At 34.3% G+C, this 25,120-nt stretch overlaps 1 protein-coding gene across 3 annotated transcripts in view; it reads right to left on the reverse strand.

Moving 5' to 3' along the window:
* The window catches only part of LOC122576569 (probable cationic amino acid transporter), a 70,851-nt gene that overhangs the window by 13,612 nt on the left and 32,119 nt on the right, over positions 1-25,120 (reverse strand). For 2 of the 3 annotated variants that reach the window (XM_043747054.1, XM_043747053.1), the window contains exons 4-7: positions 24,617-24,768; positions 23,070-23,223; positions 17,339-17,569; positions 5,675-5,883 (exon numbers count right to left, since the gene is read on the reverse strand). In XM_043747054.1, the coding sequence (XP_043602989.1) occupies positions 5,675-5,883; positions 17,339-17,569; positions 23,070-23,223; positions 24,617-24,763 (741 nt within the window). In that variant the 5' untranslated portion in view covers positions 24,764-24,768. Of the gene's footprint in view, positions 1-5,674; positions 5,884-17,338; positions 17,570-17,652; positions 17,948-23,069; positions 23,224-24,616; positions 24,769-25,120 lie in introns of those variants that run through there. The other variant, XM_043747055.1, reaches the window with a different exon arrangement.

A 25,120-nucleotide genomic window follows, 5' to 3' on the forward strand; every position in this document is an offset into this window, starting at 1 on the left:
AATCTTCAAAAAGGTATATTTTCATTTGCAAATAATAAATAATAAATAAATTATTGTTAACATCGTTAAAATGATCTTTATTTCAATAAGAAATTTAATTCTTATTCACAATTAAAACATTATTTTGACTTTCTATTTATTATTTAATAGGGAAATAAAATTTTCCCTAACGCTGAATGGAAGAGTTTCAAAGTACCTTTGGGTCGTTAAAGAATCGTGATTCGTCCGTATTCTTATTATTCCGAATTAATGACGGCGCTTCGGATGGCCATTGACCTACAACGCACCTCTTTATCCCCAGTTGTATTTCCAAGAGGCCTTAACAGGGATGGAAGTTACAACAAGAAACAACTATAGAATTCCTGCGTCACCGTTCGATGGACATTACGGAATATAATCAATCGAAATTGCTCGACGGTCGACAGTCACCCCTTACAAAGGGGTAGTTTCAGAGGTGTGATCAAAGAGAGAGGAGGTAGTTAACGCATGCATTAATATTAATCGAGAGGTTGACACAAGCAGTCTGCCGTGACCTCTCGAGCAATTTCCGGCGTGAGGGTGAGAAATAGGAAGGGACGAGGTCGCTAAAGATTTGAAAAGCCACCCCCAGAAAACCCACGCATACTCCTAAGGTCAGATAGAATGTACGTATTAACCGTTTCTGGAACGTTGATTTCTCCAGGCATTTGAGAATTTGGTGAATTTCCATGAAAAGGCGAGGAGGAAGTATGATTTTGAATAGGTTAGGAATAATTTAGGGAAACGAATTAGTGTGTACATACCGTTGGCTCTTTCATTTCCGGAAGATTAATATCTGAAGGCATTGAAGAAACTGGAATCTACAAGATTTTCATTGAAACTCGAGGAAAAGTTTAATTTTGTATACGTTAGGAGTAATTCAGAAAATCGAATATATATGTACGTATATTAGTTCCTTTCGTTTTTGAAAGATTAATCTTTAAGGGTGTTTCAGAATCTCGAGGATTTTCACTGAAAGAGAAGAAAAGAAAGTTTAATTTTTTTATAGATTAGCAATGGTTAAAAAAACTTCATACGTTTGAAAGATCTCTAGGTACAATTAAGGATCTAGAGAATTTTTTGTCGAAAATTACCAAAGAAAATTCATTTCCTCTTAAAAAGTTAACTTCCTTAATTTATCTTCCTGATTAAAATTTCACTAATTAAATACCGATATGTATTCTTTTATATTTGTTTATAGTTCTAAGTACTATAACACTGTTATAGGTTACGTTTATTATAAAATCCTTCATATAGGTTAATACCTTTGCTGCTATTAACACATACAGCTTTGTGCTTGAAAGGACAATACTGCGCCATAGTGATAGGTATTATTGTTATTATTATCATTACATAATGAACGCCCTTTATCTGGAAGATATTTCTCTCGGTATGAAGTTTTGTCGAAAATAACTTGATGATGCATCGTTTGCGTCATTAAACGCATCGTAGAAAATCCCTATGATGCACAGGTCACGTCACTGAACACCTAACAGAAAATACCTATGACGCATACGTTGCGTTAGCAGGCGAAAGTGTTAATTTAACAAAGCCAAGCAATATTAATAACATCGACAATATTGAACATTTAACAGAATTGAACAAAAAACTCGCCCGGATCTCTTCGAAAAAACGTCGTGAAAAGAAAACAGAATTATAGCGAATAAGCTACGTTCGTTTTATCCCTAAAATTTATTTTCAACCCGCACGGATGCACATTCACCAAAGTTAACTTCACTTTCGTCAGGTTTTCGAAATTTTATACAAACAAGTTTTAACTTCGAATATTTATCGAAGAAATGGTAGAATCAGGTCAATGAAAGGTTGCTTTCTCGGTAGGGGCGAATAATGAAGTGGTATGGGGTGGTTTTTCCAAGGCACGAACAGGCTTTTCAGGGAAAGTAACGCAAGTTGGAAACGTGACGATGAAAAATTCACGTTTTCAAGGGGACACACACGGTCTCGGCGACGGAAATATTCATCGTGGATCGCCGATAAACACGCGATGGGGGTTGCTGAGGGGGTTGAAAAGGGAAAGTATCGCGTGCATAAATGCCAGAATACGACTAGGGAAACTTTTTCTCTTTTTAATTAATAATTCACGACCGTCGACACATTGGATCGCTGACGACCGACACTAAATACATAACATTTGGTTGAACTTCGTTTTGAGGTATGCAAATTTGTGATATTTTTTTTTTTATAACATATGGATAATTTTCGACGAGTAGAATGTAAAAAGACTGCTTTCAAGGCTTGAAGATCAGTATCCTAAAAATAATGCATGTATTATAGCTTACTGTATTGTATATTACATTTATTTATGTGAAACTAGTATTTCTAGATACTATCCGTAAAAAGCAATATCATATGTCATGAAAATAAGTCATAAATTCTGTATGCCACGTAACGCGGTTCAATCTAATTTTTATTTTGAAACAGTGTGAAAGAGAGAGCAAGCAGAATGTTAGAAAATCGCCATTTTTCACATCGCCTGGAATTGAAAAATTCATGCACAACCTTAAAACCGTGTCTCCCCAGGGAAGAAGAAACGTTCTTAACGTTCCTCTGAGAAACGATGGGTAAGTTGTTAAAAATTAAATCCAAATACGCGAATATGACAGTAATCGTACTTACCTAAGCGTTATATTTCATCTTGCTCTTTTTCAGATATTGAACGATTTTCAAAAAGATGAACGAGGAGGGTCAGTTGATAAATCGACTAAAGTTATCGATGATAAAATGACTAAAGTTTTGAATCGAGCAAAACCCAAGTACATTCTTACGAGCACATGTGGATGCAAAGTCGTTGTTCACGCTGTTGGTTGCTGTTCGCATGTGACAATGATATTACGGTATTTTGGATTCGCACGATTCCAATCTGCAGTTGATTTAGTTGCTAATTTTCCCATTCTAACTACTTTCAAGACAGTTTAGTATCTCAAACAAAAGGACAAAATATAACGCTTAGGTGAGCTCCATCACTATTATATCCACATGTTTCGATTCATTTTTCACAACTTTCCCTTAGTTTCTTCAGAAAGCGACATCTTTTGTTCCTTGGGAGACACCTTTGAAGATACCGCATGAATTTCTCAACTCCAGATGGTACCAGAGTTGACCATTTTTTAACATTTTTCTTTAATGGAAACGTTTCATTGAGAAACACGAAGATAGAAAAACCTGAAAATGATAAAATGCGGGCGTTGTCAATTCTCTTCTATTTATTCTGCTTTCCAACGAGATGAATATTCCAATATTTACCCGTTTCAACACCTCCGACGTCCTTTGAATAAACGTTTCGCGAATCCTTCGGGATGAAGAAACTCCGGTGCACCCACGGGATATTTAATATCATGAATATTGTTTTCTTTTTCGTTTACCTCCTATCCGCCCCTTCATCCCGTACAAAAATGCTACTCTGCATGCCACATACTTGAGCAGCCACACGTGTAAAATAATCGAATGAAATCTTTCAAAAGTTTGCTCTCGAAAATTGCAGGAAATTCGAGTGGAAGAATGGTTGTCGAGTGGTTTGAAGAAAATGGGGTGGTTTAAGTGTGACTCATTTCTATGAGGAAATATCTTATATTAAAAGAGTTATTTTCTGTGAGGTGTAATAATATTTATATATCTATTTGTAAATTGATGATCTTATTAGATCAGATATATTGTTTAATTAAAATCTTATTGGTGAAATCTAATTGATTATAGATAGCATAAGATAAAAGTAATAAATACTAGAAATTCTACAAAATAAATTAAGTAACGCAAGATGAAGATTGACAAAATTCGAGATTTTACTGGCTAAGGGGAATTAATTATAAATAACATAAAGAAAAATGAAATAATAATTATATTATAAATCGAGATGAGATAAAAAATACTATAAATTCTGTGGAACAGGTTAATTAACGTCACATAAGATGAATATTTCAAGAAATCTCTGATTCGATAGATTTCTCGCCTGGCAAATCAGAGGATTACTGATGATTTTCGAGAAACGACTACTTAACGAACAATATCCAGTTGAAACCTGAATAATGCATCCCCTTGCTAAATCCAATTCCATCCGTACGGGTCACACGGTACCCGGCTAGCGTGGATTCCCCGCGAGCCGTGAATCCGAATTCCCTTTCTCCGTTTGTCCACCTGATGCACTGTACGGTTTCACCGGTTTCGTTGAAACCCTTTCGACGCAACAAGTTTGCCATTGTTCCGTGAACCACGAGTGAAAAGCTGCCGGAAATGGACCGGCAACTCTGCTTCCTTTCAAACACCTCGCGCTTTCCCACACTTTTTCTTTTGTCCCTCGCTGAGATGAGATGCTGAAGCTATTCGATTTGGTGACAGAATCGCGTAGATTTCTCGATATTTAACACTAACTTTGCCGAATCACATGGCCGGTTTCAAAATTTAATTGAAAATTGTACATGCATTGTTATATCTTTTGTTCGTCTAACTTTGTGCAAATTCTTATATTATCCGATTAATTAATATCTCAGTTTTTGTTAGTGTAAAAATTTACATAAAGTTGAATATCTTTCGTAATAATTTACATAAATTTATAATAATTTACATAAAGTTGAAGTTAAAGACCGGGCCTGATAAGATTAGTGTTAAAATATTCGTACTTTTCGATATTTAAAATTCGTAGCGCGAAATTTTGGGAATCGAATATCTATTGACTTTTCCATTTATGAAAGATTAATCTCTGAAAGCTTTCAAGGATATAGAGGATTTTAATTGAAAGGTGTGCAGACGTTTGATTTTGTATAGGTTAGGAGTAATTTAAGAAATCGAATACATACTTTTTCATTTATGGAAGATTAATCTCTGAAGGTATTCAAGCATTTAGAGAAGATGCCTTCATACTTTTTTCTGATTGAATTAATTGGTGGGTGAAGTTAATAGGAGTTAGGTCTGAATGAATTTCTGTCGAATTAGGTTAAATTAGCTTTGTAGATTAGGTTAGTACTAGTATGTGCAAGAACTGGTTTAGGTTTGGTACAATCCACATTAAGTTTGACTTGATTTATAATTAGATTTGCATGAAAATTGGACTTTTGTCTGAAATTTTAAGTTAACTAAAATTGTGATTAGCTTTAGGTTAGGTTTGATTATTAAGTTTGTGTCGTCTTTAAATAAGTCCTAGTAACATTCCAGTTAAATTTGACACAGCAAAGACTGTAATTAGGTTTATTGAGGTTTGACCAAGCATGCATCAAGTTTAGCTTAAATTGAAATTGGTTTTTGGTGCAATTTTACTTAGATCTTGATTCAATTCGGCTAAGATTCTTTATAGTATCATATATAGTAAGTTCAAAGCAATTTATATTTTCCTTGTCTTTCATGAATTACATTTGATGAAATTAAAAGCCGAATAACTCTTAAATTATCTATTTTTCTAACATAAATGTCTTAATATCTTTCTGTATAAAATAAAAAATCTAGAGTTCTATTTAAAAAAAGTACGGATGGTCTTAAAATCTCAACAAAATAAACTCGAAAAATGTTTTTTCCATCGTTACATGTACTCCTTGTAATAGTTTAACTTTGTCCTGGGAAGCTTTTTCATACAATCGCAAATACCACAAGTATTTAGTTGAGCTCGTTTAACCGAGACACCCTTGTATATGCATTTAAAAATACTTACACCACTCCAGTCATACGGAAAGAAGCCGTCGTGCTCGTTCCAATTATCGGTATCCACGTAGTACATCCCCGCCGTCATAATGAACACCCAAACGGCGAGATTGATGGCGTTTAACACGTTATTGAACACCAATGATTTCTTCACGCCTGCGGCCATTAGTAGCATCATCAGTAGGGTGATGACGAACGCGAGGAAATCGGGCGGTCGACCTTCAACAAACCAAAATTATCTCATTCGTCGTCATTTATACTCTTTTCACATTGAATCATCGAACGAATTCTCCTCAAAAATAATTCGCTGCATATATACGTAAACCATAAAGATCATTGTTATAAATTAATTAATGTTAAAATAGGAAAGTCCGCTGTATCGAAATGAAATGTTTGTTAATTTTTTTGCATCTTTATTAAGCTTGGAATATATGCGATTGAAAAGTGTCATGCTAATTAACGGAACCCAATTTGTGCCATCGACTAACGAGACCAGATATCGGACTTAGTGGAACGTTTCCGGTTCACTTCGTCTGTGTAACCATTCTCGATAGCTGGAAATCTCACCTCCCCTCTTCTGACTTTTTGAGAGTCGATTGCTTTCAATCTGAACCATTCCTATGCACAACCACGATACTTTCCATACTTTACGAAATATTAAATAGATATTCCATAGGGTGTCGTAAAAATAGTAATAAACATGGTATGATTGATAAGACGATGATTTTATGTGAGAAAATAAGTGGAAAATGTTGAGTACAATTTTTTCGCAGGACGCTTTGTTTCCGAGAGAATGAAATTTGAAAATTGATCAGGAAAGATACAGCTTATGTGCAATTTTGTATCTTTGTCCCGAGTTCTGGACTGCGAATTTTGATTTTTGCTCCGAGTCCTCATTCGAGTGGAAAAATCTTTTCAGGTAGCACCACATTTTCACCGATTCTACCATGATTATTGAGACACTCTGTACAATATGATACAATAATATCTAAACAATTTTTCAATGTTTACGATTTTAAAAAGATATTCTGTTAGAAGGGATCTTGGAATCTAAATGGAAAGAATCATGATACATAATACCAATGTAACAACTTATTTCTCAAGAAGTCCCTAAAGCTGAAGAAGTCCCTAGAATCTAATTTATACGAAGTGTTATCATAATAACAGAAACAACGACAATACTCTTCGAAAGATTCCTCAACAATTTAACAATGTAAAAATAGAGTAGAAGAATCGCGACAGAAACATAATTTTCGATAGAACAAAACGAGGCAAAGTCGCTGCATTGATGGAAACGCGTCGAAGGGATCTCAATTTCCGTCATGGCGGCGTTAATACCGAATTGTTTCCTTTACGTGTTCCCTCATCGTCCGGATTTCTGTAGAAAATCAATTTCTGCATTTCAATCGTCCAGTATCTTCATCCCCTGCAGCGGTTGACCGTCTTCATCGTTGTTTTATTTATTTCACCAGTCCCTTCCCTCCCCCTACATCCACACCACTATTGTCGATTTTGCATCCATTCGTTGGATATGAATTTTACTGTGCTCTATTTCTCGTTCGTTTTCCACCGAGACATTAACTTCGATTCGCTATATTCTTTTTTCACTTCTTTTTTCAATTATTCTTCCCTTCCCTCTTTTTTTTTAGTTCTTTTCTCGAGGTCGAAACATTGCAACCCTTGCTGGTAAAATTGCTTTTCCTTCTTCTCTTTATCTTTTCCTGCTTATTTTTCTTTTTTCAGAAAAATATAATGAGGTTTCTAACAAATGAAATTCTCTGTCAGAACACTATCGAAATTAATCGTTCATTTAAGTCCAACTTACGAGAAATGGTAGTTGACTGACTTACACCACTATGATTCTCAACCCCTTAAATAATTATCCAAAAGATCTTTGCTATTATCCGAAATTAATATATTCTAATAATTATCTAAAAACTGACTGTTATTAGACTCGGTGTCCAATATCGAAAACCATATACTTTTCACTATACACATACCCTATAAAAGCCAGGAAAAGAATTGTGGAAAAGCTATCAAGTTACTCGAGCCACCGGGACGTTAAAGAAAAAAATATAGAAAATCGATGTGTATGATGGAGAAGCGAAAATGTCGTAGTTAGAGAAAGGACGTCGATCATCTTGGGCGAACAATGATAATGGCAACGCCTGGCAGAGCTTAGGAAGTTCGTCCTGCGGAACTGGAAGTCTGTTTGATCGAACAATATATCGTCGAATGGCGCATTGGTCCGCTTGATAGAACAAAGAAGACAATTCTCAGAGGGAATCTCCTAGGTTCCAATCGAATCGATCATCAGTGTGCTGCATTGTGCTCGTTCGAGGAACTGAAGACTTAGTAATGTGAAAGTTTTCGGCATTATTGCAAACATGGATTAAATCTAATATCGATGGGATTTGAATTGAACCTGTGGTATTTTGGAGGTTAGGAATTGTACATTTTACGAGTTCATTGAGAATCTATTTCATAATCTGAATTTTACCAATATCGTTATTCAGTAACATTAAGGATTTATTTCTCCATTTGAAACAAAGGCTACAGTTCTATTTTATACCTAACCCCTTTAGGGATGAATTTATTAAGACTAAGATTAAGGTTAGGAAAGTATATGTTTATTAAGTATTGAAGTAAACCATTTTTATCCTATTTCATGGCTAAATTTTTCAGAAGCTAATTTATCAAGGTTAGAGGAAAATGGAAAGAAAAGATGTTTAAAAAGGAAGATTAATATAACCTAATTTGAGTAAAGAAAAATGTTCAAAATAGGAGATTAATATAGCTTAACCTATAGATTCCTCGTCATCACCGATCAAACAGATTCTCCATTTTCTACTGAAATATTGAACAAATGAAACCTAACGTCAAAAACAAATGAAAAGAAAAATGTGAGAAATCAGCGAAAACTACAAAAGCCCTTCTTCATCCTAGCATACCTTAGTTCACGTTATCCAGCCTCTCTTTAAGGCTTGTGCTCATGAATATTAAGTTCGAATAGCGTGTACGTGTTAGATACGTGAATCACGGATCACCCAGTGTATCCTTCGCTGCGAAACGAGGGGAAAAAGCGGCGAAGGGTTGCCCAGAGGAAGAAGGGAACCCGGGGATAACAAAAAGGGGTGCGAGAGGGGCGCTTGCGCGGATCAAGTCTAGCACCTGTGGACCTCATCGATCCGAAACGAAGCCGAGCACTTCGATGCTCTTTAACCTGCCCACCTGAACCCACTTCCTCCATTCTTATTCTCTTCATCCGGCGGATGTCGGATTCTTCGTCTTCTCCCTTATTGTAAATCGATCCTTTGATCTCCTCCTAACCTCTAACACTGCAGTTGGCAGATCTGATTTCTAAACTCAATTTATTCCTTCGGATACAATTCTGTGGGGATCCTTGAAATATGGCTGCTTATAATTAAGTTAGGGTTATTTTTCTTCGAGAATAAATTGAATTTGGTTGAATATACACTGTCACTCATAAATATATCAGGATATTTCATCTGTAAAAACAGTATATGTATTTTATCGGAGTATACAAATTTCATGACAAATTATAGCAACACTACAGTTCGTATCGAGTCACTAGAATCTAATGTAACTATTAAAAATGTAACAATGTACGTACTACTACATACATATATTTGCTGTTTAAATATCATTGTTGTACTAACATCGAAAGTCTTTCTATCAAATTCGAAGAACACTCTAAAGTGATTTTAAGTCCAAATTGAATCCTGTTAACAATAGGTTAGCTTTTACTTCGACTTGTTGCAGAGTAAACCTTATTTGAATAACCTGAGACTTTAATGGATTTTGGTAACATTTGGAATTTATTAATACTGAAAGAATTGTCATTCTAAGGTCATTCTAAGATCATTCTAAGCCCAAATTGAAGCCTTATTAAATATAGATTATATTGTATTTCAACTTGTTACAGAATAAATCTTCCTCAAATTAACCTAAACTTCTGAAACTAATTTAAATCTGTTAATGACGAAAGAATAAAAATACACATTAGGTATTTTTATGAAGAATGTGACTAAAAATACAAAATGTAATGACGTGGATCGAAATCTATGGTGCACCCGGTATATTTTAGATGGCTGAGACCAAGAAAAAAAGAAAAACGAGGAAAATAAGTTGGCACTTCTTCCTTTGTTCTCCGATGGGATTCCTAAGTACGACCCAGCTGCAAAGTACCTAGGAAGCGAAGTATACGTGGTGCATTCGAATAATGGCGGACGCACGCTTCGTTGAGAAAGCTGGCTGAACCGTTACCATCTGCTGGAACGATGAAATGGCAAAGGTGAAGACGTTAAGGAAATTCATTCAAGGATCATCGGGCAGGAACCCTTCATCAGCCAGCTGGAAATATACACAAAATGTCGTTTTTCCATGTTCTCGCTAGATTTTTCAATGCTTTGGTTAAAACAACCTTTGGCGAACAGAGACACTTCTAGAAAGTTCGTCAGGTAGTTCAGATATTATTATTGCTTTAGACAAACATAACTTAAAAGATGAAACAACATAATAATAATTAATATTTGACATATTTGAGTATATTTGAAGATTTGAGAAGAAAATTTGGTGGAAAATCATGGAAACATGCTTTTTTATCGAACATAACCTTAAAGTTAAACTCTAAGTAAACACTTGACTAAATTGGCAATATTCTATTATACATAGCCACAAAGATTATGAGAAATAAACTGATTGCAGTTGATGAAAAATTGTGATTTATCCTTATTTTGAAATACTTCTTGGTGAAAATAAACAAATCTAAATACTTTGAGGTTATGTAGATTAAGTTTACATAATTCTAATTTCCCATAAACCTAGATTTACCACTATTACAGATAACCTAACTTAGCTTTTCCACCAAGTTTTCCAATAGCTTCATAACATAACCATTGAAACTATCGTGTGTCAAAAATTTCGACGACATTAAAATTTTGCTAAGAACTGTATCTCTTGGACGATGAAACCAACCCTCGGTGATTAAAAAGCGGGAAAACGTGCCTTATCGGCAAATCGCAGGTCTTCGTGACTCGTTAAGCTTTTTTGCGTTGAAACAATTCAAGGCAGGAAACAAAGAAGAGTTTTATTGTTTGCTAGGAAATATTCCTTTGGCCTCGTGAACTCGAGAGCCCTAACTTGATAATCGTCGAGCTAACGAAGTATCAATTTTTAGATTATTTTTATACGCGGGACGGTTTATTGTCCATGTTTGAATAACCTGAACCTATTGAAGAAAATTCCCTAGCTAAAAAATAGATACGATATTACTAGTCTTTATTAAAGAAACGTAGTATTATTACATTATTATAATTTAAGAAGTATAAAGTATCCAAGAATATTATACATCAGATATTTTATATCAGGATCTAGGAGAATATAGGATTTTTATTAAGCTTTTAAATTAAAATTTAAAGAAAACTCTTTAGAAGTAAATTACGAATACAATAAAGTTGTTTTCCATGTAAAAAGCGTAGTTCATAAAATCTCAAACATTCTTCTCCATATTTTACTAGAAAAAAATCCACAGCTATAAATATCAAATAACCAACCTTTATTAAACAGACATAGCCTAATTTACATAAATAAATTTTGATGAACAAATGACTTCTCTTATTAAACTGTCATGGACGAGTGAAAAATTGTGAGATATTAAAACGGAACACTTTGTATATCAAATGTACTGATAAATCTGCCATTATTAATCGTTACTTATTACATTCCGGTATACTTAATTTATTATAAGGAATGGAAATGTCCGACTAATTTATGCGTAAACCTCTTCCCGTTTCCTTTCATTTCCCCTTCTCTCTTTTTACATTTCATATTTTCACCGCGTCCGGTTTCTAATTTCCGGTCTTTATATCGTTGTTTCTACGGTTATGTTGTTTCAGACTAAAACATCGTTAACGAAGATCAAACTGCGATGTTCGATTAGCTCAATCACCATGCCGATGTCTTCCATTGTTTCTTCTACCACGAGTTTTCCTGAAAACGATCCGATAAAAGGGAAATTCCGATAATTCTCTCGTCTTTTCTCAGATAGAGAAATTTCCTATCTTATTTGTCTTACGAACAACTAACCTGTGATCAACGATAGCTGAATGATGGTAATTCCTCGATCTTTAGGTTATATTTTATATTACATGTTTCTATATATATATATTTACTAACTATTTAATAGAAGTTTCAATGTACAGCTGAGCAACTTTTTACAATACTGTTTGTTCAAAATTTCCAAGAAGATATAGAGAAAATAATTTATTGAATTATTTTATTACATAATATATATTATATAATGTTGTTATTCCTGTATTCAGAGGTAGGATCATATTAGCTATTATTTTATTCTTTGGATAAATCTATCACACCGTTCTGAGCCGAAAAACCTTCATTGCACTTTCTTACATGGACTAGGGATAAAAAACAAAAGAACATCTTAAACCTATCGATTGTATCTAGAACTATCTTCTAGTTACTATTTATTGTAACTAGCGCATCTGCATATGGATGGCGAGCATGAACTCACGTTGTCATTTTCAACAAATAAAAACACTAGTCTGCAAGGCAAGAGATTTTTTACCATCGTCGCGAATAAATAAAAATAAAAGGAAAAGGGATTAAAAAGGATTTGGAACACAGGCAAAAAATATGGCTGGAACTTTTGTACTGGCGGGTCGATTTGGAAACAGATGGCTTCGCAAATGGTAGAAGGAAAAAACAGTGAAACAAAGAAAGGGAGAAAGGAATTCAAGCTTGTTTCACAAAGAGACAAATGGTGGCCAGGAATATTGAACTGAAACGCGTTGTCTGTTTTTTCATCTTTTATTCTCTTCGTCTCTTTCCATCTCCGTAGAGAATTTTTAAACGATCTCTGTAGTATTCTATCCTACAAAATCATATACGCAATCCACTTTCCAATTTTTCCCTTCTTTTTTCTCACCTTTCCCCGATAATTAATTTTTTTACTCGATCCTTTGTAACGCGAATTGGAACTGCAACGTATCGTTTCAATATGTTTTAAATCATTTCAGCATGCTATGTTATACAGTTTCTAACGTGTAGACTCTTTGAACGAGAAAGTCATTTTTGAATTTTGGATTTTCATCAACTCTTCGCTTGGAATTAAATTCAAGGTAAATCTGTACACTTGTATGAAACGTAGAATAATTTTCGATAAATTAAATGATCGTTTTATAAATTTACAATTTCAGTATATTTCATTTAGAATTTACCCTGAAACTAGTTGAAATAAAAGTTAAAATTAAAAGTAATGGCAAGCCAGCATTTTTCGTTAATCAGTTGAAGATTAGATTTTCCGAAAATTATTTATTGTTACTTTGACTGGGGAGGAAAGCTCTTTTAGTGAAAAAGAAGACAATGTAGAAGAAGTGTAAAAAAAGAATAGTACAACACAAGATGATAGAAATAAAAAACAAATAATAAGTTACAACTGAGAAGAAGAAGGTAAAATATAAAATTAAAAATTCAAATACAAAAGTTATAAAATCTAACGTTATGGCATTTTTAAGTTCTGAAAAATATTAAATTACATATCTGTAGAATCTATTCCCTAAATCGCGTCTTCTCCAAATTTTTCTACAATATATTAACGATTACAAAAGAAGAAGATTAGGACTAGGAGTGGACACGGTATAAGCTCGTAATAGAACTATACTGAAGATTTTTATTTGCCTCAAATGACCGTTTCGTCACTCGAAACGTGTCAACTTTAACGCCCATTGATTTTACGAGCACGCTATATCGACTTTAGCAACTGTAAGTCTGACTATCTGAAACTTGCTACTTAAACCGCAGGTCTGACTAGGGTCGAATCCATGCCACTTGCACCACGTTCCACCATACGTACTACTGTCCAAACTGTCTGACCATAAACTTCCCTAACTCCTCAACCACGCTCTTCACAACCCACAAAGCAGAATTCTCGTAAAAAAGTTTGGCTGAATCAAGATTGCCAACGTTTTCAACAAATATATTTAGATATAGTGGATCGTAAAAGTGATGGAACACCTGTGGACAGTTATGTGTCTTATATGAAACATTTAGAAGAACGACTGTTCAATTGATTGAGAAATTAGATTTTATTTTGAAATTACACAGGGTATAATAGAACATGCGAGACTAATTTTGGAAGCTGGTTGTACGACAAATAAGAATGAAAAAGATTTATATAAACATATGTTCGAAAATCTATCTTCACAAATAAATTTACTCTTTTGATTTTGTATTACACAATTACCTTTACACGGAAGACGCTTATGCATTTAGACGTAGCCAGCGCTTGTTAGAAATTGCGGAATGAACCGCATTGTTCGAGAGAAGATCCGAACTGGATTCGTAGAATCTTTTCTCGCGCTAGAGAAATCTGATAATCAGATTACCAACGTGTTTGTCGCGGGGTAAAGAACAAACCTTTGAGTGCGAATGGTCGATTCGATCTCATGAAATTAATTTCGCCGCAAACTCAACTCTCGTTGCTTCACTTACTTTCCTAGTGATAGTAGTGAGAAAATGGTCGGATCAGCAGTCCTTTTTTTATTTCCTTTTTCCTTTACATAACACGTGTCTTTCCGTGAGAAAATCAAGTATAGCATTAATAAAACAAATTATAAAGTATTTTAAATAATACTAATGAATTATATAGTTTTAGAAGATTTGATAATATTCTGCGATATTCATGAGTTTTATTAACCTTTGCAGTAAGATTATGTTTATAGGAAAATTCATCACTATCCCCCGTTTAATAAGATAAGAAATAATGATAAGATAATGAAACAGATTACAAATTCTACTTTTTAGAACATAAAATTTGTTTTGCCATCTCCTTTTGTAATCAGGATTTTTCGTTCCTGTAATTCATCACTGTTGCCTTTTCCTTGCAGACAACCAATGACCTAAGCTAATTGCTTTAAACGATCCATACAAGAGTACACTCTTCATGATTTTCTTTATTATAAATAACACTGAAAATAATATAAAATAATGATAAATTGTACATTGAAGTAACTACATTGAACATATGAATTATTAAACATTTGCTAAATAAATGTTCTATAAATTATTTAAAGTCTGACTATCCTGAAGGAATGCATTTACACAGGCCTCGGTATCGGTAGAACAATCCCATACTCATACTGACATCAAAGTGTCAGGAGCCAAATACGAGACGCATAACCAATACTCTCAAGTAGAACAATCCGCCACTGGTGAGATACTCGAGTAGAATGATCCTTGTACGCGATCGATCCACCGCGAATAGAATGTTCCACTTTCGCGTTCGCCAGTAGAAGCGCCGCGTGAGTAGCCAGACATCCAGAAATGTAACTCGTAACAGGGAGACCGGATATCCAGTTACCCGGGTTCCTCTTTGTTGTTTCATCAACCCGTGTTCATACCGCGTAATAATCGGATGCAGTAGAATAATCCTAACACAAGTCCGGACACATAGGGTGTCCTAACAATTTTGATATAGGCGACAAAGAGAGTATTTCTACGTGAAAAAATAAATGGAAAATATGCAAAATATATGGAGTATCATAATAAAAAGGAAAAATGGAAGGGTTTAGTATTTCTGAGAAAACAAACACTTATTTTTCAATGTATCATGTCACAATTTTATATTCCCTCATAGATATTATGTAAAAATGAGATATTTTATTCATCGTTTTATTCTGCACCATTTTTAACTTTTCCTTGTGATATGAAGTAATATATAATGCGTTAAATTAGACTGTGAAAAATGAAAAGTACATTGTACACCACAATTTCTTGTAATTACCATGAAACTGCAGGAAATTTTCATTCAAATTAATACGACGCAGCCCGTGATAATGAGCACACACGGTAGCATAACACAGTAGGAAAAATGTAAAATTCAAAATTCGTTAAAATTGACATTTCCCTTTTTCCTCGTGGATCCTTCATATTTAAACTTGGTTAATTGATGCCTGAATACGAGAAAAACAGTTAGTGGTTTGAAACGAAAACAAGTGAAATATATGGAATAAGATTTTCCCTCTAAAAGGCCTCGTTTTCAGGAAAATAAAGTTTGAAAACGTATTCCGTAAAAAAAGTAAATTTTCAAATGTGATTTTCTCGGCAATAGAGTATCCCGTGAAAAAACTGTATTCTACATTTTCGATCAATTTTCACACGTAGAATAACGTCCCGCCGACTCTTCTCTCCTGTCCAATCCGGGTCTGACCAAATTCGAATATATTTGACAAAATTTCAAATTCGATTTTCTCAAAATCGAAACGTCATACGAAAAAATTTCATTCTACATTTTCGACATATTTCCACACGTACGATAACCTCCTGCCGATGATTTTATCCTGTCCAAGGGAAAATTAGCCAAGCTTGAGTATACCCGACAAATTTTCAGATTCAATTCTCTGGGAAACGAAGCGTTATATGAAAAAACTTTATTCTACATTTCCAATTTACTTTTTAACGTAGAGTTACTCCTCTCCTTTCTATTGTACCATGATTTCTGGACATCCTATACATGTGCAAGTAGTATGAGTCAAAGATTTATCGGACCAGCCATGAAATCTCTTCGCAGCACTGCCACTTGTGAAACATCGTATTAACGACCACGACGAACGTGAGTAAAAGAAACAGACTATCAAATGAAGTTTCTTTGAGCTAGTACGCGATGTAAATTTCTCTTCTTCATGCATTTTCGCCTATGCATTTCAGCTCCTTTGATGGATCATGGAAAAAATTGTCGGGTCTGTTGTATAAAAGCACTGTGGCTACCTTTTTACCATTTTGCCTAGAAACGATAGTGTACCACCTCTTAGTACTTTTTAGCACAGGTGCAATTTTTCAGCGAGTCATAATGCCATCTCCTAACCGTTTCCTTTAAAAACGCTTTTTACCAAGTAACGTATAATATAGTATCTTTTAAACATCTTTTCACGTGAAACTATTTTTCAATTAGTCATAATGGCAGCCTTTACCGTTCTTCCCAGAGGGAAAATTTCTTTTTGTCGTAAGGGATGACATCATAATAATTACCAACGGCATCCATTATTATTTTCATTTATTTTTTTTTTTTTTTTGCAAGTTTTCAACGAGCACGTAATCTCAAAAATAGATTCTCATGAATTCAGCAAAAATTCTTCGAAAATACGTAAATAGATCGTAAAGTCTTCATACCTTTTCGAAATATACTTTTGGAAATATGTAATAATCAGGAACAAACACAAACAGTATGCGTCGTTGAAATGTTCGAAAAACATTATCCCTGAGAATGATGCATATTCAGGAGCTAATAAACGCAAACAGCCGACACGCGACTGTCGATAAGTTTTTCAAATAGATTCCACGTTGTTTCTAAAAACATTCGTTCATCAGCAACGTAGCATAAATGTGTAAGTGTTGTGTGTTACGTGTACAGTTCGTAATATATACAAATCGTACAATCGAAATACGAATGTCAGAATCATTTTTAATAAATTCATTTGAATGATGGAACTTGTTTATCCTGCGTGTAATATTATGGAAAATTGCAAGTCCCAATATAATAATAATTAGCGGATTCCACTGTACATTTTGTAGTCGTGGTATAGTGAACGGATGGGGTAGGAACGTAGTTAAACGGTTAAATGGGATAGTAGCTCACCGAAAATGGTTCCCACGCTGTTGGCTATCGCTCCGGAAACGGCTCCATTCGTAAGGGCATCCAGGCAGGCGCTAAGAGCGCAGGCACACGCGCTCGTACCTATAAGGTACTCCAGTATCATGTTCCATCCAATAATGAATGCTATTAATTCGCCTACGGTCACGTAACTGTACATGTAAGCGCTGCCAGTTGTGTGAGGCACTCGTACTCCAAACTCGGCGTAACATGCTCCTGTAACATCGACACGAAACATCATGTTCAGTTAAATAAAACCCAAAGAAGCTGTTGTTATTTCTTTGGCTAATTTTTCTTACCTCCACATTTCCCAGATTATTCTTTTGGTAATTGTATTATCACGTACGCGTTTATTATATATTCGATAAAGCGCCTTTATGATATTCAACACTGAATCATCGATCGCGCACTTCTTTTTCTTTTGGTTTTTAGGTTATCTTCTGCACTTCTCGATATTATTACTATTAATAATATTTTCAATAAAATAATAATTAATTATTGAACCTGGACCCATAACCTGTTGTTATTTCTGTGTTTAGAGATAGAATCACAAAAGCTATTATTTTATTCTTTGGATAAATCTATCACACCGTTCTGAGCCGAAAAACCTTTATTGATTGCACTTTCTTACATAGACTAGGGATAAAAAGCAAAAGAATATCTTAAACCTATCGATTAAATCTATCGATTGTATCTAGAACTATCTTCTAGTTACTATTTATTGTAACTAGCGCATCTGCATATAGATGGCGAGCGAGAACTCACGTTGTCATTTTCAGCAGGAGCAGATATTAGTTTGGACAGAAAGTAACGTAGAATTTCAAAGGTTGCAATCTAACTTGGTTCATACATTTCTTAGTAAAATTCTTTATGTTTGGTAAAAGGAGGTTACCGCATAAAAAACTGGCTGAACTTTCTAGCCAATCAAATGCATAATCACACGATTTAGATTTCTGTCCACGATAACACGATGGAGAATATGAGAAAAATTCTCAGAACCTTCTTTGATGTGATATAACGAAATTTGTAAATAGCTGTTGGTAAAATATTTGGAAAGTTTCTAAAAATATTTTTTATTACAATTAATTAATTTCTACATAATATGAAGAAAAAGTAGCCAGAATATTTTTCAATACAATATGAAAAATGTTGTGAAAATTCTACCAAATTAAAAGCACCACGCAAATTCCCAAAATCCTTTTTTCTTTCATTTTTTTTTCTTTTTTCATCAATATCAAAAAATTTGCCCAACGTTAATTCTAACTAAATATAAAAAATGTTCTGAAAATACTTATAAGTAAAGCAACCAAGAATTTTGCATTTTCAATAGTTTCAAAAGTTTTATACCGTATTGAAAATTCCTCTGAGAACATTTTCCAGTGAAAAATATCACAAAAGCCCTCAAAGCCATTTCGCCCTTTTTCATTAATATCAACAAGCTTTGTCAAGCTATTGTTTCACTGAAATAGCAAAAAATTCCTCAAACGTCTGATTCGCGTTCGAAAAAAAAAAATCGATGGATAGTAGCCAGAGAAACATCAACAGAATAATGAGGCAGAGGCGGCGATTAACGATATGACATGATAAATTAGCAGTCGGCACCGGCGTACATCAGTTATCGACGTTTTAATCCGTTGGTTGATTCGATCGGACAACCAGCCACGTTCTGATGTAACAACTGATTAAAGCTTCACGCGTTTAAAGGCCGCTAATTGATGTGCGAGTACGACCTGCAATGATTTAAATTAATTAGCCTCACGGCGTCAATTTCTTTCCTGATTTTTCACTTTTTTTTTTTTTCTTTTATTTCATTGACCGTGACACGTACCTCGCTCGAATAAATATTAAAATATTCGATTCGCGTTTCATCGCCGATAATCTCAACGTATGGCGGTGGATTTTCAGACATGATAATTAAGCACGCTTACGACGTGTTTGTTTAATTCGTTTATTTCTGAAACTAGCGTACTTCGCGAGGATATCAACGTGCAATTTTCGTGATATTTTAGATTTACGCTATCGAGACAGATGTAGGAGCTTCGCTCTGGAAACTGGTTTTTAACTCGGCAAATATCGGACAAAATAACACCGTGATAGCAAGAATAACGAATGAATAATTAGCTTGTGTTCTTGTTTAACTTGTGGGAAATTTATGGAAGCAAAAATATTTTCTGCATAAAATTATGTTAGTATTCTCTTCGATATGAGAAGGAAACATATCGTATGTTTTCTTCAAACTCAAAAATCTTCTCTAAATACTTTCTTTAATGCAAAAAAGAAGAAGATACAATATGCTGTTCCTTTATAAGATAAGGTACAATATATTTTACCTCGAAAAGGATACTAACATATTTTAGAAAGAATATTATATATGATATATAATATTTTATAATATAACATATTTTAGATAGAAAATATCTTAACTTTCACAGGTTGGAAATAAAAATTTATTAATACAATGTCCTGTGTATTGTTGTAATATATTTTATCAATCAATATATTTTGTATACAATGTGTTTCCATTAACTGAACATATTTCATATTTTTACTTTCACAAATTGAAAATGAAAATTAATCGATGCAGCACCAAGCATCTTCTTTGCATCAAAAAGAATTGTTGAGATATGTATAATTTTCTGTGCTAGACTAAGTTAAACGCGCAGTAAGAATACTTGTATGCGAGTATCAGTGTGTAGAAGTGTGTGTATGCGCGACGTCTCGAAAACAGATGAAGGTAAACAGTTCAGTCCTTAGAAGCATCTGGAAGGACAGTCGGTTAATATCGGGTATAGAAGAAAGTGCTGAGACGCGTACAGTTATGTATCGATAAATATAATAGAGATCATCCATTAAGTAAATATATAATTATTCAAACATTAATTAAAGGTGTAAATTTTGTGTTCCCATAACATTATTTCGGCTTCAAAGATCCAAAATCCTCAACAAGAATATATTTCATAGAGAAGATATTTATATTTTAAAGATAATATAATATATTGTACATATCTTTTTATAACACATTATTATTGTATATCATAGAGAACTAAGAGACAAACGTATTATGTAAGATCGCCACGTAGCAATCCACGTACAGTTATGGGATTCACGCGTCTGGTTACAGGAAAGCAAGGCTGATGTGCAGCCCGTAAATCTAATCCGACATTCTTTTCCACTCGCCTCGAGCCATAGCAGCTGTCCTGGCGTATATGTGTCAGCAAACAGAGATGTATGGAAGCACGTGCACCATGGTGATCATGGACTATATTCGTGACCGGTGGCCTGATATAGGGAAAATAGGAAAACGAGTTTTTCCAGCGGCGAGGGAAGGTTTGATGATACAAGTTAGATGAGAAAATGGATAATACCACGTGTCATGTAACTGTAGTTTTGAGAAAATAGTTTTGCAACGAAAGTGGTAAAAGATTTTATCAGATAAAATGAAATCGCTTAAACTGACTATTTAGTGTTGTAGAGGTTTCAAGGTCAATACATTTTTCTATGGTATGGCATCAAAGTGGAAAATAAGTTTAAAAGCTCTGTGAAGCTTGATTTTGCAAAATTTATGGAACGAATCTGAACACTATGCCACAACGTTGAAATTTTCGGATATCTGTTCAATTGGTCGTTCTTACACGCGTTCATTTTGATATATTTTTATGGAAATTTGATTTCAATCCATTAGGAGAACTCAAAGAGAATAATTCAAATGAGATAATTAAAAAACAGGATTTTAGTTGATTCTGTTTTATACTGTAGAGAAACAACGATTCCTATAACTAATTAGACAATTGTTAAAAGGTATCCCATGATATACACCGGCCGGACAAAGGAAAGTGTAGCCAGGCTATATCTGTCTAGACAGCCTATAAGTAGAAGCAGACTGTACATTGTCAGACATTTGTACGTCTTTTAAGATGTGACATGATAACACGATTTGTAAGTAGAATATAAGCTATATCCCGAGTATAGCAAGTAGAATAGAATTATACGTAGCATTCTGTCTTTAAGGAGAATAACTTTGTGTATAATCAGACTTTAGAATAAAATTGCGGTAAGCAGAATATTATAATAATTTGTATTTTTCGTTAACTTAACACGTGTGTTTTAATTGCAGTTATTTCTATTTAAAATTCGTTTCAACATTTTGATAAGTACAACACAGTGTTACAAGTAGAATATCACCAATTGTGATCAGACTGTGGTCAGACGGGCAAATGAAACAAGATATTAAGGGGAGTAACTTCACATATAGACAGACCATAGAATACAGTTATACTAAACAGGACAATGGAAGAATTTATTTTTATTATCTTCGTGTATGTCGTACGTGTAAAGATATACTTCATGTATTGTACATTAGAAAAACTGTTTCTGGCATGGACGTCGACTAAATTCTATTTTACGAATTCTCTAAGCGGAATACAATGTTCCAAGTATAATATAATCGACTGTAACCGGACAGAAGCAAGTAGAACGGAATTATACATGGTAACCAACTTCTAAGGAGAGTAACTACGTAGATAGTCAGGCTTTGAAATAAAATTCCCCTAAGGATGGCAATACGACGATTTATCTTTTAATTATCTTCGCGTATATTATAGTTGCGCATCCAAAAATTTTGTCTAATGGCGTCATCGACTAAAATTCACTTTATGATTTAAAATGAGCATTCTTGTGAATATTCTAATTGAAAACAGCATCGATTGTTCTCGTCACAGAAAGAATGAGCAATAAGAAAGAATGTTTTTATGGCGTACGATGATATGCGATTTCCCGGCTATTTACGCGATAGAGGTCATCTGTACATGCGTAAAGATAATTTCATTCGTTTTATTTCTTTATAAAGATTTGATAAACAGGCTTCTAAACACGTCAAATCATCTGATATCGATTTTCGGAAAAATTATATATTAGGAATTATATGCATTTGTTGATCTTTGTCCCGAACCCTCGTTCAAACGAGGATAATTTCATTAGAGTAGGGAGCGATCGAGCATTCATTCGTCTGGTGTAAACGCGCCCTAAGGCAACGATGAACCGCGTATACGATCGGCGTGAGCCGCTTTAAAATCTTTCCAAGTGGAAACAGAATTGGATCATGTGATGTTTTACCGCCTTGGACCGTTCTCGACGGTTTCCGCCACACAAACACCGTAAATCTAATCCGACCGCGTATCTAGCCGACGATAAATACGGTCGAGAATTCTCGCCGGCAGCGATGGTAAAACAACGCTTCCCATGAAGACATACTGCTCCCACAGCTGCGTATACTATACTTTTCCCAAACGTTTCTCTAACACACAAGAGGGTTAAAACATCCTTCATCTCGAGGGAAAAACACATAATCCTTGGGCTTGTTATTACAGGCTGATATTTATCTTACAATATTTCATTTTATTTTCAATATTTTGTTTCTGGATGTTGGCTACATTTTTCAGTATTTACAATTGTACTTAGAATAGCGAGATATCAGAAAATTTGCAAGATGCTTTTGTCATTGGTGGAAGCAAGCAACCATATTTTGAAACATTAAGAAAAAATGAGCGAAATTAATAACGAATTAAAAATAACTGATTTTGCCGAAATATTGATTGGTGGAATTGTACCTTTTTGCAATTTATGCTTTCATACTCGTTTTCTTTTCTTTTTGATGTTCAAGTTTTTCGCTTCTTCTATTTCGCATAAATTTTACAAATTCTTGTAGGAGTTAACTTACCGGAAAAGATGGAAGCAATGGCCGCTATTATGAAGGAGATGACGACGCCTGGCCCGGCGACGCTGCGCGCCACCATCCCCGCGACTAGGTACATCCCTGTCCCGACGCAGGAGCCAACCCCCAAGGACGTCAGGTCCAGAGTCGTCAGGCACTTCTGTAGCACAGAAACTTTCGTCTAACAACCTGTTTTATAATCTTGCTTTAATATAGTATTTAATAGAACATTGCATCTCATATTATTTTCAATATTTAATGCAATATTATATATACATATAATATTCAGTAATATATTTAGTCCTCTGTAGAAGAATTATGTCATTGGCATTAGAAAATTGTCTGTCGAATTTCTTAAAAAAAGAGAAAAATATACTGATAAATATGCAAGAATTTTTTCATCAAATTCTAGTGACTGCAAGAAATTCCAAAATGTAAAGAAACTATTTTCTTCCATTGTTTTCAAAATAAGAAAAATAAATTCTATAAGATATCTAGAGGATTTTTACAAGTTTTCTCACCATATCTGGTGATAAAGAAAAACAAAATTCACTAAATAATTTCAAACAATCCCAACTCGTGAAGAGATTACTCTCTTTCCCAATTTTTCAAGTAAAAAAAAAAAAATCAAGTAACAGACACAGACTTCCACTGAAAAGAAAATAACTAAATTGAGGGAAACAATTTCCGAACGTCCTAATATATCAGGACACTAATCTGTTTCCCTATTTTACCAGACAAGAAAGATGATGTGTAGGAGCGAAGACATAACATATTGCGAAAAGAAATTAATTCCCCATGGTCTATCATCGCGATGATTGATCACCTAGCCAGAATAGGAGATCTGAAGTAGCGTAGGAGTCGAGCGCAAGGGCTTGTAAAATCCTGTTAAAAATAGCTAGGGATCGATACGTGCAGGTGGATAACACGTACACAGATGCTTCTTCCTCTCAAGAATCCAGAATCTTAATGTCAGCCGGCTTGTCGTCGAAAGAAACATGGAGATTGCTCCCCGGCACAAAAAGCAGAGTTAAATTTGTTCCACGACTCTATTTCACCTTATCTATTATCGAAGCGTACCTACCTACGCGAACCAACATCCATTCGATGAGATAAATAAAGTTTCTGATTTGCTGGAGGATCGTATCAAACCGTGCAAGTGGGAAATCTTTCAGAAAGAATCGTATTTCTAGGGGAAATAAAAAGTCCCTATGAGACAAATTGGCACTTTATATCTTTCTACTAATATTTGGTAAAATCTTCCGTAAAGCTATTAAAATATTCGATTATAATTTTAAAGAGCAATTAGGATTATTTTATAGAAAAAAAGAATCGTAGAATAAATTAATATTAATTTTGTACAAGTTTCCTTTTTAAATTTTTCGTATATTTCTGAGAGCTAAGATAATTGAAATTACTGAAAAATTAGGATCGTTGTTTACAATATCAAAAGTTCAAGAGGCAGAATTGAACCCGTTTTCAGTTGGATTGTTTGAGGTTATGTTTGAAAAAGTTCAAAAGAGAATGGAGACCTAGTATGAGAAGATACTTGCCTGTAATTTCTGCTTGGAATCGGTCGGATGCAGTGGCTCCGGCCCAGTTTTCCTCTGGTCACCCTGAAGACTGTCTACATTCTTCGTTCGTATAAATTTCCCGAAGAGCTCCAGGCCCTTTTCTCGGTTCATCAATTCGAGCTTCATTTTTCCTGCAACCAAATGCCATCAAAATATTTAACAAATAATAAACAGGATCATCTTTCTCCTGAAATTTGAAAATGAAAAGAAACGTTAAAGTTAATAGTCGAAATCTGTCGACAAAATTTTAAATCAACTTCACAAAGTTCTAGTCTAATTGAATTTGGCTGACTCATATTTCACGGTGTCAACTTTTCTTTCTACCAGGGACACTTTTAATGGCAATATTCATCATTCCGAAATTCCCTACTCTTCGCCTAATTAACAAACGCCTGCACTTCGGTATCTCTCCTTTACTTTCTATTTTACAAAATTAAATTTATTCACACTTATTCAAATTTAGAAACATTTCCCAGTTTTAGC

Source organism: Bombus pyrosoma, linkage group LG16, assembly GCF_014825855.1.
Source record: "Bombus pyrosoma isolate SC7728 linkage group LG16, ASM1482585v1, whole genome shotgun sequence".
NCBI classification, from domain to species: domain Eukaryota; kingdom Metazoa; phylum Arthropoda; class Insecta; order Hymenoptera; family Apidae; genus Bombus; species Bombus pyrosoma.